The 15,615-nt window shown below is 43.2% G+C and overlaps 1 protein-coding gene across 1 annotated transcript; it reads right to left on the bottom strand.

Annotated features, from left to right (window-relative positions):
• Positions 1 to 4,471: 4,471 nt before the first annotated feature.
• On the bottom strand, positions 4,472 to 15,081 carry AKT1S1 (AKT1 substrate 1). The gene is made up of 5 exons (XM_088462648.1): positions 14,989 to 15,081; positions 13,238 to 13,733; positions 9,686 to 9,766; positions 6,334 to 6,482; positions 4,472 to 4,888 (listed from the first exon to the last, which is right to left on the bottom strand). The coding sequence occupies exons 2-5, from the start codon at positions 13,710 to 13,712 to the stop codon at positions 4,754 to 4,756; spliced, it is 840 nt and encodes a 279-aa protein (XP_088318774.1). The 5' UTR covers positions 13,713 to 13,733; positions 14,989 to 15,081; the 3' UTR covers positions 4,472 to 4,753.
• Between the last annotated feature and the right edge of the window lie 534 nt (positions 15,082 to 15,615).

Below are 15,615 nucleotides of genomic sequence, written 5' to 3'. Positions count from 1 at the left end.
AGACTGTCTACGTGCAGTGGCGCAGATAGAAATTGAGGGCAGGGACTATTTAGCACCAGAGGTGCTGTGGAACTATACATCCCAGCATGCCCTGCCATTGTTTTGCTATTAGGGCATGCTAGGGAGTGTAGTTCCACAGCATCTGGAGAGCCATATGTTCCATATCTCATATTTAGCTCATGCTTAGATCTGATCCCCCTCCCTCCCCCCTGCAGTGTAGGCAGTGAGCACAAGCTGCACATAGGCTGGAGATTATATATATATATATATATATATATATATATATATATACACACACACATACAGTATATATAACTTCCACTCCTATTGTTTAGAAAGTTAAGCTTTTTATTCGGTCATTTTAAAGATTGGTTTAATTGGTTGAGGACTGGCCTTTCAAAAAATAAACAAAAAAAGTCTTGTTAGAAGGAACATTACATTGTTTAAAGACCCTGCTAAGTAACTTCAAACATGAGCAGAAAACTTTCCAAGTTCACTGGGAGAATTCACAGAGTTATAAATTATACTGTATACAAATCCAGGAGAATGGGTGTGGATAGGCCAAGGTTGTTCCCAGCTACATATTGGGATGGCTTCCAATCAATAGATCTACAGTAAAAAAGTCAACAGTGTCTAGGTAGACAGGTCAACGCTTTTTTTGGTGTTAGGCTCTAGAAGGGACAGTTAGGGTTAGGCACCAGGAGGGTGGGTTAGTGTGAAGATGAGGGTTAGAAAACAAACACATGACAACCTTTTGTAGTCGTCAACCAACTGCCTGTCTACCAGTTGGTGTCGACATTTTTACTGTAGATCTTTTAATCCACACCCATTGGGCTATTACACACACACAACGGTATTGTCCAGACATGTAAAAAAAAAAGTTATTTTTGTTTCCCGTGGATCAGTGACTTTCACAAGCAACGTGTTACTGCCGTGTGTTTGATTCTCTTCAATCTTTAAAAGTGAATACTGGCAGTGGTTATCACAGCTGTAACACGGTGACCGTGCCATGTTTGTGCAGTGTGAAAGCCCCAATGTATTTGTAACTTCCACTGATCTTAAGCCGAAAAAAAAAACAAAAAAAATTTTTTTTTTACCGGACGGTCAATACAGTTGTGTGTAGCAGCTCATCGTTAATAAATAATAATCAGGATACAGGACAAGATCTTGCACTGTTGATTTAAACATCAAGGCCAAAGTGCTTACACATTATGCAATCCATACTGCCTGTTCTTACATGTAAATTTTGTTTTATTATATCTACCATTGCATCTTATTTATTTTTTTACACCTTGTTGTAATGTTTTGTGCATGTTTTCTAGTCTATTTATGCTTCTCATTCATTTAATATTTTTCCCAAAAGTGCATAGGGGACGCATTCCACAACATAGGCGGGCTGGAGAAGGATCCAGTGATGCATGCTGCCCCTGGGAAGCTTCGCTGCTGTGATAGCCGGCTGAGCTTACAAATGGAGAAGCCTGTAAGCGATCTACTTCCAAGACCCCCTGCAGCCACCTGTGCCTCTGCTAACCTCTTATCAGTGACCTGTCTAGGTACAAGTGCTTTCCTACCTTAGGACAACCACTCTTAATAAAAGTCACTGCTGGCAAGGTAACGGCTCTACAGACTGAAGACCCGTGTCTGGACAGTCATGGGGAAGTTCTGTAAAGAGCAGGTGCTATGGTCTGTACCACCTCAATCTAGTCACACTGATGTTCCTGTGTGGGAGCAGTGCTGTCCAGACCCATCTAGCAGGTACGGTTCTGTATGTTGGACTGGGCACCAACCATGAGTCTAAAATCCAGAGAGACACGCACAAGGTATGTTCAGAGGAGAATATAAGCAAGTTAAGGCTGGAAAGGTTATGCTAGGCCTCTAGTCAGGCTCTAGGGCACCTGTTTGTATATTGCACTCACAGGTATGCAGCCTTCCCCTGAATGTCTATAGTTTCTATACAACAGCACTCACCCATTGAACAAATATATATAAATTGATATAGAATATTGTTTATGCATATAAACATTTTATGGGGGAATTAATTACTCCTGATATTTAATAAAATAATGGGCAAAACAAAAAAATGCACAAGAAAACCCTCACATCAGTACTCAAACTATGAGCTGTAATAAACACACCAAGCATACCTACCACAGGCCTCACGGATAAAACAAAAATGTCAGGACAAACTAATTACATCAAAGTACCTCCATTGAGTGAGCCCTCCATGAATGTTATGGTGCGTACACACGGGACGACTGACAATATTGTATGATCTCCCCGGTGTGCTGGTTGATCAATATCCAGCATACCGACTATAAAGATTGCGTGTCCATATAGTAACCTGCTTGATATTGACCAGCATGCACAGATGCTAGATATCGTCCATATGTGCCCATGCATTGCAGGTTGTTGGGCACCGAAAAATACACGATATCAATAGCTATAGTTCATTGTCCATTTTAATTGTACCATGTGTACACATCATTAGGTTTTACATATTACCCGCTAACTACTGATCAGTTTAGCATCATTTACTAGACAAAGAGTGCAGGGACATTGGGACTCACATGGGTCACTGGTGCGTTATTGGTCCTAGAAATTACCATCAAGATCCAGTAAAAGTTTTTTTGGCACAGGTTCTACTAAATTGAAGAGTCATTGCAGTGAAATACACTACAAATAGTCTGAGATATTTTACCACGTGCCATACATCATTTATGGGTCCTACCCAACATTCGCTATATTGGACTGATGCACCTTTAAAAAACCTTAAGCAGATTTCAACTAAGTGGCATCAGCTCTTCAATTTGGAAGAATTTGCACCAAAAGGGACTTTTCATTTAGATCTTCTAGGAGAGAGTTTCTGGATCCCTCGTCCCCTTTAAGCCAGCAGACGCTACCCATTGATTTACTTGTCTCCACCTTGAGGGATCAGATCACTTTCTTCCATGTTCTCCAGAGATGCACAATGTGTTCCATGAGCGCCATGTCACCTCATGGGGTTATGTGGAGAGAAAGGCCACCCATGTAAGTGCACCCTCTCCCTTAACTCAAATAATCTAGGCTTTGCATTGTGCACTTACTGTATGCTCCTAACCCAGGAACACCCTTGAGCTGTCCAACTTCTGCCATTAACCATTATACCCCCACCTGCAGTCATCTTGACTCTCAAACCCATGTTCCAAATCAGACCTGAACATGTGGTTCAGGTTTTGAACTACATGTACCAGCATACCTTGCCAGCTACTGAAGCAAGCTGGGACTCGTAGTTTAACACCTAGAGAGCCACAATGTTTCTACAATGTAGCCAAGGTCTGGATAAACCAAGTAGGTTTACAATGTGAGTGATGCATTGTGGGTTATCCCTATTCAAGGATCCTTCATGACATTTCTACTCATTCTTTCACAGAAAACACAAAGCATATCAGGTTCTCACCTTTCTTGCTGGGATTTGTATTTATGACCTCAGACAAGTAAGAACAGGACAGCTTATATGATCTAATGGTTGAAGGCAGCTGCAACTCAAACAGTCAAGTATAGGCCGAATATACCCAAAGGTTTGTGCAGAACAAGAGGAGATTAGGTTTCCACATGCTTCATAGATCATGCTGACCTTGCAGACTGCATTACATGACACTAACAAGGAGACTGAAATAGCTCATTTACATTACTACTAATTGTGACCTTCAGTGCACTATCAGTGTGAGTCGCTTTCTCCATCTAGTTATGTTCAGGAGTCAAATTTAAATCATACTACCACTTTATGGTTCTAATGTCTTGAACTCTGAGCACATGGGAGCCTGAAAAGTAGTCTTACAATCTTTTAATGCCCAGAAACCTTTAATATTAAATACCACCACATCCATTCACCATCTGACATTGGTGCTAGTTAAAGAGTTTCCAGAGGAAACCTCAGTTGCTGCAACACCTCTTTTTAGCCTATACAAGAGGCAGCAAAGGTACATATACAGTAGTGACCACACAGTCACAGCAAAACAAAAAACCCAGAGTAACAGAACTGAAGACAGTTTGTGTTGAGTATTGGGACTATAAGATTATGGTTTTCTAGAGTAGTACTTTATTAGGTTCTATTTGAATAGTCACAAGTCTAGCTTGTGAGAAACCTGTGTTTCCTGTCACAACCAGCATTGACCTGCTCAGAGCCATTACATCGGTAGCATCTGAAAGGACAGCTGGATCGGTATACCCACCCTAAAAAAAGTAAAGTGTTGTAGGGATCCCAATTTATATAAAAAAAAAAAAAAAAAAAGCTACAGAGATTTATATACCCACACTAGGATATACAGTGGCATGTACAGCTTGAGAGATCATTTATGTTCTGTACTAGTAATGACCAACACAATAGGTGGCAATTATTCCCTAGGACACCTTGAACACATACTGTGAGGGTTCCATGAGGACAGTTTGAGCAACATTATTGGGGATGTAGAAATAGACACTGACACAGAAGTGTATTCCTCTTTTTATTGAGGCAATATTAAAAAAGGGGTAAAATTTTTGTTATATTAACTTGCTAGGGAACCCACCTTTGCCAAATCTGACAACTCAAGAGGGGGGAAAAGGGAAATTTAAAGGAAAAATTTAAAATTCAGTTGACCACATTAGAAAGGGAACCAGTCAGCCTTCTAATGGGCGGTTCCGTACATGGAGCTTCATCTGCTGATTCATAGAAGAGGGAAAAAAAAAAAGTCTTTAGTGTTCAGACCAGTCGGCAGATAGAGCCGTGAGTCGCTTAATACTTCCGGTACTTTGTGTGAAAGTCGCCAGTGTTCAGCCGAGGACGTGGAAGGTCACCAAATGGCTGTGTGTTGTCATGAGCCAGGGCCCTCATGCTAGCAGCAATACGATCCAGGTCTGGCGATGGAAACTGGGGAGAGAAGTTAAAGTTTAGATGTCTATACGAAATTAATCTTCCATTCTGTGGCACTGAGTGGAACTGCCCCAAACTTTACATAACACATTAGAACCTTCAATGGAAAGTTTATAAACAAACATTGGGCAGGACATTAACAAGAATGCTGGCTTTGGATTACAGAAGTCTCACAGCAAACTGTTCAAGGCAGCGAACAGTCAGAGCTGTAATGTGTGGTTTCTCTCACCATCAATTCTGGTCTCTTGCAATGTGACAAATTAGTAATTCAGTAAAATATCAAATACTCAATCTTTGCTGGTTATATAGCAAAACAGACTGGTCAGTCATTTTAAAAGCAAATTAATACCCCTTTCAGACAGATTCCCAGGAATTTAGCCTGCCTCAGCCAAATTCCCAGGTTGCCTCGTATGTCTGGAAAAGTAACCTACCCGGGAACATGTTCCCAGGTAGCCAACGCTTCAAATGACCAGGGAATTTCCCCGGGACTTAAGTCCCTGGAAATTACCCTGCTTATGTCTGAATGGTGCTACCTGGGAATTTACTATTCCCTGGCTGCACCAAGCAGCTTTTACATTGAATTGTTAGTGTGGACGTTCAGTGCTGCTACTTTCAGTTGGCAGCGCAGAGCGTCCTATAGGCCACTCACCACCCCCTGCGCCGGTGGCTGTTGCTGTAGATCATTACACAGGAGCCCAGCCGGATGCTGGGGACACCCGCCAAGTCTCTGGCACAGCAGGCCGCCCGCACTCCTGCTGGACCACCAGGGCAGTACATTAACGGAGGGGGTTCTATCTCTTCCCCATTGAGGGAGGGAGGGGGGGAGGCATGGATGACAAATAGGGGATAAAACAAATTTATTAATAACATTTAAAAAATGGCTGAATTTTGATGACCGCGACAGCCAGAGGGGATAGGCTAGGAGGGGCAGACTGCAGAGGCGAGGCAGGTAATCTAAAAACTCTGCTCTTTCCTGAAAGGGGTCTACCTGGGAATTTCTCAGGTCGTATGTCTGAAAGGGGCATCAGTGATTACAGGAAGCCTTTGCATTTAGGAGGTGTGTGTAATTACACAATTTATGATAATTGCTGTAGACACCTAAAGGCCAGTGCACTGTATACAGGCTGATTAAGCACAGGGGTTATGGAGGTAGCAATTACTTTGCTTACTAGTCTTAGCATAGGTGCCCTTCATACATCATTCCCTCACCTGGGCAATCCTGGAACTCTTCAGAGTATTCTTCCCATTCATAGCTACTTAGATAGCTCAAGTATACAAGTTTTGTTGGCTACACTGGCAGCTTTCAATAACTCAGAGCGACCAAGTCCCCAGCTAGCTCCTTACCATTAAAAAAAAAAAAAACTCTACTCCTGTGACCTCTAGTGCCCTCCTATGGAATGAATGGTAGATCCATTAAAGCATTAGTGCAATAGCTAACCCACCTTGCCAGCTTCCTCATCTGACGACTTGTTGGTCTGTCTCTTCTCCTTGAAGCCCCAGACAGGCACAGTGACTGGGAGAGACTTTGCATACTGCTGAAAGTTGTTCTGGGGCGGAGGATGTCCAGGGGCTTCTTCAGTCAGGCTCCCATCTGGAAGAGAAGAATCCGGTTGAACAGTACTGAAATAGTTCAGCAACACCAAAAAAACAAAACCCAAAACCTTACAGGATATTAAGTGTCATGTCTAAGGATCAACTGGCCCAGATGTAGTAAGCTTCCACCTACTTTGGTAAAGCATCCAGTTATAGCTGCAACACCTATACCCATCTAACAATATGGCTTCACAGCTACAGATGTGTTTTCAGACACAGCCTCAATACTAATGGATGATACAAACCTTCCCCCTCCAAACAAGGGGACGTAGTTTGCATCCCGACTGTCAGGATGCTGGTGCTCAGAAACCTGGCTCCAGGACCCAGACGGTAAGTATTAAAGGTTAGGTGTAGGCATAATTGGGATCCCATACCCAACCCCAAACAAGAGCCACAATTCATAACACCGACGTCCCCTTAACTCCATTCCACTATTTTTAAATGCCCTACTGGCCATCTCCTTATCCAAGGATACAGGGAATAATTGATAAAAACCCCTCTCCCAAAACATGTAACTTCTAGCATTCTCACTATTGTACAAGACCGTAACATCAGATTGCACAGCACCACCCTTGAACAACCCTGCTGGGGAGGGGGTGTCACTATGTTCAGCATCCATATCAATCCGCTACAGCGCATACTTCATTCACTAGTTGTCCTCTTGCAGATTACAAGCTGCTATTCTGAAGTTGGTCATACACTGAAATATAATAGTGTATGACCAATAAAGTGTTACATCTGAGATTCAGGCCCATACACTGCACAATTACAGTACACAGCCTGCCTGAATAATTTGTCTGGTTAAACCCATCAGCTCCTCTGACAGATGTTCATCCAACTCCAAGTAGTTAGAGAAACTCCAGATGCAAAATTGGGTTCAGTCAGAACACACGCACACATGCAGTTTGAGAGCCATCTTATCACTGTGCACCTCAGCTATTCAACCAATGCAGTGGTTTGGAAACCAATGTTATATTATAGGGACAAAGGCCCTCATTCAGACCCACTCGCGAGCGGCTGTCCGCTTGCAAGTGGGTCGATGGTCTGCACTGCGCATGCGCATGACGGAGGGAGCTCAGTCGTGCGCAAGCGCGAGACGCGACGAGCGAAGGGCTTTCCTTCGCTCGTAGCGTCTCATCAAAGGGGGCGTGCTGTCGATGTTGACTGACAGCACGCCCCCTTTGGTGGGCGTGCCGGGGGAGTGCCTGCCAGACGGAGGAGTTCCCAAGGGAACGTCTACAGTCTGAAGCCGGCCCCACTGACATCACTAGTGATGTCAGTGGGCGTGATTTTGGCTCTGATAGAGCCAAAATCTCTCCTGGCCTTGCGGTTGAAAAACTCACTCAACCGCAGGCTTTTGCTCGCAGTTTCAATGGTCAAGACCATCGTGACCATCATCCTGCACACTCGTATATGCTGTGGGTGGTGACCCACAGCTATATGAGCGTCCAGGAGGACGCTCCATATTAACGGAGGTGGGCCCTGATTCAGAGCGAGCGCTCTGGTCAGAGCGTCCGGCTCTGAATCAGGGCCAAAGTCTCTAGTTTACAGTCAATCATTTGCATCAGAAAATTTATTGATTGGCAATTACACCCATTACATACTCTAATGGGTACATTTACTAAAGAGTTTTTAGTAGTGGGGATGTTGCCCATAGCAACCAGATTATAGCCATTATCTACTAGAAGGTGCTAGTTAAATGTTAAGTAGAATTTGATTGGTTGCCATGGGCAACATCTCCACTTCTAAAAGCCAGCACTTCAGTAAATATACCCCTGGGAGTTACCCTTCCTATTATATTTGAATATCTACACTAGGGGGTAGATTTACTAAAGAGCAAATTGTCAAACCACCTAAGCAGTTTTGACAGTGTTAATAAATAAGTGCTAGACGAGCCTGGTTTAGCATTTATTCCTATTGCTTTGACAAACTGCTTAGTTTCTTTAAGTAATTTATTGATTTTACAAGTACATAAAGCAAAATTGAGAAAAATGTTCTAGAATACCTACAAACTGATGTTGCATTTCAGTGTGTATAACATAAGGTGACTTGAAATTACTTGCCATGCAATAAAAACAGTCCCACAACAACAGACATTACATATAACAACTTACACACAGCGATTATAGGCGGTTGCTCCACCTGCAGGCCACTACAAGCCAGGACCAGATGTGGAGTTAGAAAGCACCTCTGGAGAGGCCTGTGCATAAGCAGAGTTTCTCATGTGCCATTGTAGTGGAGACCAGAGATAGCCAAGCAGGATACTCTGGCCCAGTAGAGGCCAGCCAGGTACGAGCATTGCGGACTTTGGCCAGTGTACAGACAGTTAATACATATTTATGTGTATCCAATTCCTAGCATACATACAATAAAAAGCACTCTTGGAACTCCTGTAAAGGAGATTACCCAAAATTATTTTATCCCAAAAAGATGCAGCCTATGTGCACTCCCAAAGCAAGTAAGTAGCCAAAGGGGCATAACATTGAGACATTTGAGTTAAGAATTTGAATGTGTTGTAAGTGGAATGAGGTGGTAGCTAGCCACGGACACCTCAGCATCTTGCTATGGATCATCCTGTAACACCCCTATGTTGTCTAGAGCTAAATGGGAGGACAAACTGTTCTGCAGTAAGTTTACCCCTTAGTCTAACTTCTCTTAAGTTAGAGATGTGTCACTTACAGGGAATCCATACACCATATGGCGTGAGATGCCCAGCATGACAGACACACAATAGTACACTATGTGGTCTTTAAACTCATTGGAGCCCTTTTTACACAGAATCAGACTGTCAGATCTACAAATGCCACACATCAAATAGATCAGTGAACGCTAGTAACGTCGTTGTCACTTCTGTGCATTTTAATTATGCAAATAAGATCCACTTTGAGCAAAAAAAGATCACTCGGTGCAGCCAAGTCACAGTACCTGGTGTGTGCTGAAAGTTTATTTGACCCAACAGTAAGAAAGGAAACATTTGCACATGACAAGTCAGCCAGGAAGGCAACATGGAAAATCATTTCCCCAGCTGTGTTAGACTTCCCTCTACTGAGGAATAAACTATTCATTGCAAGACTGCTCCTAGTGAATAAAGAGCAACTCCCTATTATGTATATATGGTCTAAATGTTAGGACTTTCATTCAATGAGTTACCAAAATGAATAGGAGTTAGTTTGGATTCATCTTCTTATACAGAAGTCTTACCATCAGTGCTCTCTTCCTGGTCAGATTCGAAGAAAGGTTCACAGTCTTGGCTATTTGAGTCCTCATCCATCACAAACAGTCCTGGAGAGAAACCAGATATCAGGTCACAATAGGATTTCAAAATGAGCCAGCAGCACCATCTAGTGGAGGATTTCCAAATTTGCATTTAAAAAGGCTTACTTTTAGCGAATTGCCAAAGAAACCTAGTTTTATTTAGCCATGCATTACCATACAGAGTGCTTGCCATAAATGCAGCCATTTTGTGGCCTTTAACCAAATGGAGCCATCAATTTGCTAGTGACTTGTGCCCAACGGGTGTTCATAGTCCTTTCTACAGGAGCATGGTAGGCGGCCACCTCCAACTTACGTGGCCAAAAGATTGTCTTATTCCATAGGCTGAGGCAGGCTAGTTTGCTTAACTAGCTTAAGGGCTGGTGCGAGCTTGAAAGTTAAGTGTGGAGACTGCACTAACATACTGATCTTTACCACTACTTAGGCTGCACTAGTGATTTTGGCTAGTGTACCATCTAACACCACGTGTATGTGGGTCTATATGTGAGACTAATCTTATGACTGCTAACCATTCAGAAGTACCTGTATATTTAGTATTCAGTCAATTCCATAAGAAGGTTTGCTTATATTTTATTGAGGTGCCATATTTGTGTGGCTTATAGTGCCATGAGCCAGTGGCATATCTATGGGTCCAGGTACTCCTAGAAACTGAAGGAGTTGTCCAGCTGGGTCCTGACACTGCACTTTTGGACCACTCCATCATGGAAGATGCGGGAGGGAGCCAAGAGCTTGGGTCCACCCCCTCAACTGGCTGGCATACTTGAAGAATGCTGTCCTGGCCAAGCAGTAATTATGGTCCCAAGTCACCATCTTGCAGAAGTAATCATATGATCAGTGGTGAAGACTAGCTTAATACTACAATATTATAAATACACACTTAATCTAGCTCAGAAGTTCCCAAACTCCATTACAGTCCAGGTTTTAATGAGATCCAGAAAAGGGGGCCCTAGACTGCACACCCTGAAAAAAAATGGGAGGTGCTTAGTACAAGGCACAATTCTAGGTAAGTCCTATAAATTTTTATACTGGGGTCCCCTGGATTGCTTTGGCGACTTCAGGGCATCGCATTATAAACACATTTTCCTTTTTGCACTTCTATTGTTTGTTTAATATACATGTATTATTTTTAAACCTCTATTTTTCACCTTCTTATATATGCAGCAGCTTCGCCTATCTTCTTTTACACTTCATCTTCTCAGTGATGCCCTGGGGTGGCTCAGCTGGGCCTGTTTGGGGGTGTCTTGCACTCTGGATTTCAACCCCAGTATGTTGTTAGGTACCTATCCTCAGAGCAGGCTTGCCTACCCTCCCGATTTGTTCAGGAGCCTCCTGGCTGCCCCCCAGGCCTACTAGTAAACCCGGGACCAGATTCACGCTTAAGTGAGTCATTGTGGCTCCGCCCCCTGTTTCACAATGGCTTTTTCTGGCATTGTGAAGAGGGGTGGGGCCATGATGATGCAATCATGTGGTTACACCCCTGGCCCCACCCCAAAAACTGCATCATAGCCCGGTCACGCCCCCCACAGAATGCAGGCATTCAGCTCCCTCCCAGGAGGGAGCTGAATGTTGGAAAGTATGCCTCAGAGGTTACCTGGGCGCAGTGGTTAGGCCCATAACCATGATTATGCTAAAACCTCTATGTATTGCAAAATTCTATTGCATAATGTATTATATATAATTTGTAATGTTGGAGTTGTGCACCTGTACTTTTTCTTCTTGTGTTTAAGGATATCCATGCTTGAACACACATGCAACTTAATTAGTACCCAATTCAATTTTATTCATTCGCCTGAACTCAAGCATGGATATCCTTAAAACCTGGACTAATGGCAGAGTTTCAGAAACTCTAGTCTATCCAATTGGACGTTAATCTATGAGTATTTTAAAAACTGAGTACAGCGAACCAGTGACTGCAGCATGGTCACTTACACATGGGTATTAAACACAGTATTTTGAAGTGACCTTTTATGTCAAGTCCAACTAATATGCAGTATTTTCCCAAGCCACGACTCCTATCTAAAGGTGCGTACATGGTACGATATCCATGAATGATAACGTTAAATGATATATTGTTCAGTTTTATGCAGAGAATTACCAACGATGAGCATCCCCGCATGGACGAGAATTATATCTATGGTCGTCCGTACATGCGGGCCAACTTGGACAATTCCATCACGATTTGCATGTTCAGAGATGTGGCAGGATGACTTCACTGAAAGATATCCAGAGATCTATCAGTGTGTACACCCAATATCATTTGTCCTGCACTACAGAAAAGTTCAAAGGGAAATCATTCAGCAATATCGTTGGTTGTGCAGATTGTACAGTGTGTATGCACCTTAACAAGCAACCCTATTAAACCCAATGTTTTTAAACGCCAAGTAGTATATTTACTAAAGAGTCTGCAAAAGTGGAGGTGTCACCCACAGCAGCCAATCAAATGCTAGCTAACATTTTCTAGAACATACCAGATAAAGGTTACCCAGAAACCAATTTGTTACTATGGCCACACCTCCACTTTTGTAAACCTATACCTTAGCAAGTGTGTTCCACTTTGTGGCTAAGTGATCATGGAAAGTAAATAGGAAGTTTGGTTCCTCCATTATATATATATATATATATAAAACCTGGTACGGACCAGTTCATACTCCAGCCCTAGTTACTCAATTAACTTTAAAATGGAGTCCTCAGTTTGGCTATAGAAAAGATACCCTCTGGCTTTATTGCTGTCCTACATAATCTGCCCTCAGACATGATAAGTTTTACACATTACATTCAGTCAAGAGACAAATTTTATCAGGGTAGCTAGAAAGCTTTCAGATTACTTCTCTCCCTTTACCAGTGAAAATTTATTTAATTTTTGCTACATTGGACAACTTTTGTAGGACACCTTTTGGTACTTCTACAAACACAACAGCCTGCAATAATTACAGTTTAACCATGGACACTGTATAAAACAGCTGTTGCGTTCTATTGTGCCCAGACAGTTCATTCTTTTAGTAATATCACTGTATAAAACACCTCTGCCTACATCAAAATATGTTAGGCTAGTGTCAGTTACAGGACAGGATGCTTGAATGGGTCCAAGCTCCAGTAAACGTCACCTTCTGGTGCTTTGTGCATGCGATAATTGCGGTGAAACCCACAAAACTGCATTGTCTGAGGTATACACATTTTTTAGCACAGTACATCCCACCCTCATTGAGCTACAGAGTTGCTTTCCACCACAGCCACTATGTTCAAGAATCCTTACTGCAAATAGAGCACACCAGCCATTTTGACACTTAATAGCCAAAGGACATTCTAGAACTACAAGTTATGGCACATAGTGCCAGGTAGTCCTTGTGAAGCCACAGGTAAAACAGCTGGGATTTCTACAGCATCAAAGGTTACCAACAAACATCTCCCGCTTTTACATTTATCCATCAAAGGCTGCAAACCATCAGTAGATGAACCAACCATCAGATTTTAATCCCTCACCTGTTGAGTCACTAGGGACAGTCTCCGCAGCCTTCTGTTGGTTGCTTTGCTTGTAGTCGTAGTCCTCATCTCCTGGTCCATCCAACAATGGCAGCTGATCAGACCTGCAGCTCTGAGGCACTGCCATGGACCTGTCATTGTCCTCAAGGGATGAAAACCCTTCTTTGCCATAGATAGAAGGATAGCTTTTTGAGTAAGAGTTCTGCTTGCCACCAGGAGACTCTTTGTTCACCTTGATGGGCAGTGGGCTGGTAAAAACAGTCGTTTTGTGCACTACAGAAATGTCATCAAGATATCTCTGGGTGGCCTCCAGGAGCAGACCACTCCCATGAACAGTGTATGCATATGGGGTTTGTAACTTAGACTTGTAAGCAGTGATTAGCACAATGTCATTTCCAGTCTGTCTACGATATTTTTCTGCAGCACTAATTAGTCCCTCCCAGGCCTCCTTGTGGTTGTCTGTCATGTCAGTCATGGTTGTGACAAGTCCAGCACCCTGTGGAAAAAAATAATATTAAAAAAAAATAATAATTTTGAAAGTCAACATTAAAGGGGATGTCTAGGACTTCCCAACTCAGTCCTTAAGACATTAACAGTCCAGGTTAAGGCTATCCAATGCTTCAGCACAAGTTATTTAAAGTCAGTTATTTCCATTTAAACATATCTGCTCAAAACATGGATATCATTAAAACCTGGACTTTGTTTTGATGACCAAGTTTGAAAAGCAGTGCTCAAACAAAAAAGGAACTAGCTGGATTTTGAGATGTCAAGTTATTTATCATAATGGTATCAGTGTAGCTAGTACTAGAGGCATAAATTAACTTCAAAGGCAGTTTTAAAGGTCCTACATGCTGCAAAATTAATTTCTGCACAAGTGAGCACAGTTGGCGTAATGGTTAGCATTACTGCCTCACAGCACTGAGGTCTTGGGTTTGATTACCACCATGGCACCAACTGTTTGTATGCTCTCATGCTTGCACGAGTTTCCTACAAGTACTCTGGTGCACATACATTGTAGGAAGTATCAATTGTAAGCTCCACTGGGACAGACTGATGTGAATGGCCAAATATTCACTGTTGACCAAGTGTGATCTAAATAAGTGTTACTAAAACAAATTGACCCATAAATGCAAAATCTAACACAAGATAAAGAAAAACATAAGGATAAGCAGCTTGCAAACTGAAAGGGTCAAATACAAATACTTCTCTTACATTGCCAAATATAGTACAGGCTGACAGATATCAGACTCCTGGAATCTTAGAACAAAAACACCAATGCACATTGCAGAGTAAAGACATCAAAGCAGCCTCTGCAGCATTTAGACAGTCACAAGCTGGAATAGACATCAGCAACATGTAGCTCCATAACTCCCAGCAGCTGCATAGCATCCTGACCTATGACTGGCATGATGAGGGTTGTAGTAGCAGCAGACCTCATAAATACAGGTCTCAGCATGCCAGCCATTAGTTGGTATGTTATGAGGAGCTGCAGTGCCTCAGGTCCCTGCACAGCATGTCAACCCACAGGTGACACAATAGGAGTTGTAGTTCCACAGGATGCCTACAGCTACCAATACTGCAGCACAACATGCAGCATAATGGAAAGTGGCAACTACTTATTGACAACAGAAACCTTCATGGAGGTGCAGCTGGGGATCTCCTGCAAGGGAACTTTATCAGTCACCAGCAAGCAGTGGAGATGGGGAAAGGGGGGCAGGGCACAAGAGAATTAGGAGCACAGAGCCCTTTACCTGCAATCCTCCCAGCAGCAGCAAATCCAAGCCCCCAGGGTCGCACAGCTACCAGCGTCAGAACCGACCAACCACAAAGCCTGCCCACCCGCTTTATAGCCCCTCTAGCCCCGCCTCCTTCCACCATGGCCCCGCCCATTATTTGACATATACTCACTCATGATTATGCACCGGGGGAGGGATAGTGAGGGGGCTTATCACACGCTAAAGCGCACGCCAATCGCTCGATCCTTACACTCTGGCTTGCCAGCGACAAAAATGGCGTCCACTGTCTCAGGCGTGCTGCAGGGGATCAGACTGCACAGTTCTTAATAAAATCTCTGCATGTTACGGGAGAGACGGTGCTGACGGGTAGAAACAGTGTAAGCTGGTTCCGAGAGAGTGGTGTGTTGGGGGTCTGTCCACTTTGCCCGTAAGAAAAATGGCGGCTGACGTGCCAGGGCTCATTTCTCTCCACCCCTCATATGACAAGTTTGTTTATTTCATAGAGAACCAGACAGTCCCCTAGGACACGTGCTTCCCAGCTCTGCCTGCCACCAGAAAAACACCTTTTGTGGTTGCTGGTGCACTGTCTGCCAGGTGTTCCTGAGTGGCTGAAGTGGGAGAAGTTTAGCCCAAACCTGAACA

Source organism: Taudactylus pleione, unplaced genomic scaffold (assembly GCF_031769625.1).
Source record: "Taudactylus pleione unplaced genomic scaffold, aTauple2 ptg000051l, whole genome shotgun sequence".
NCBI classification, from domain to species: domain Eukaryota; kingdom Metazoa; phylum Chordata; class Amphibia; order Anura; family Myobatrachidae; genus Taudactylus; species Taudactylus pleione.
The sequence above is the reverse complement of the archived record's forward strand: the minus strand, read 5'-3'. Positions and strand labels throughout refer to the sequence as shown.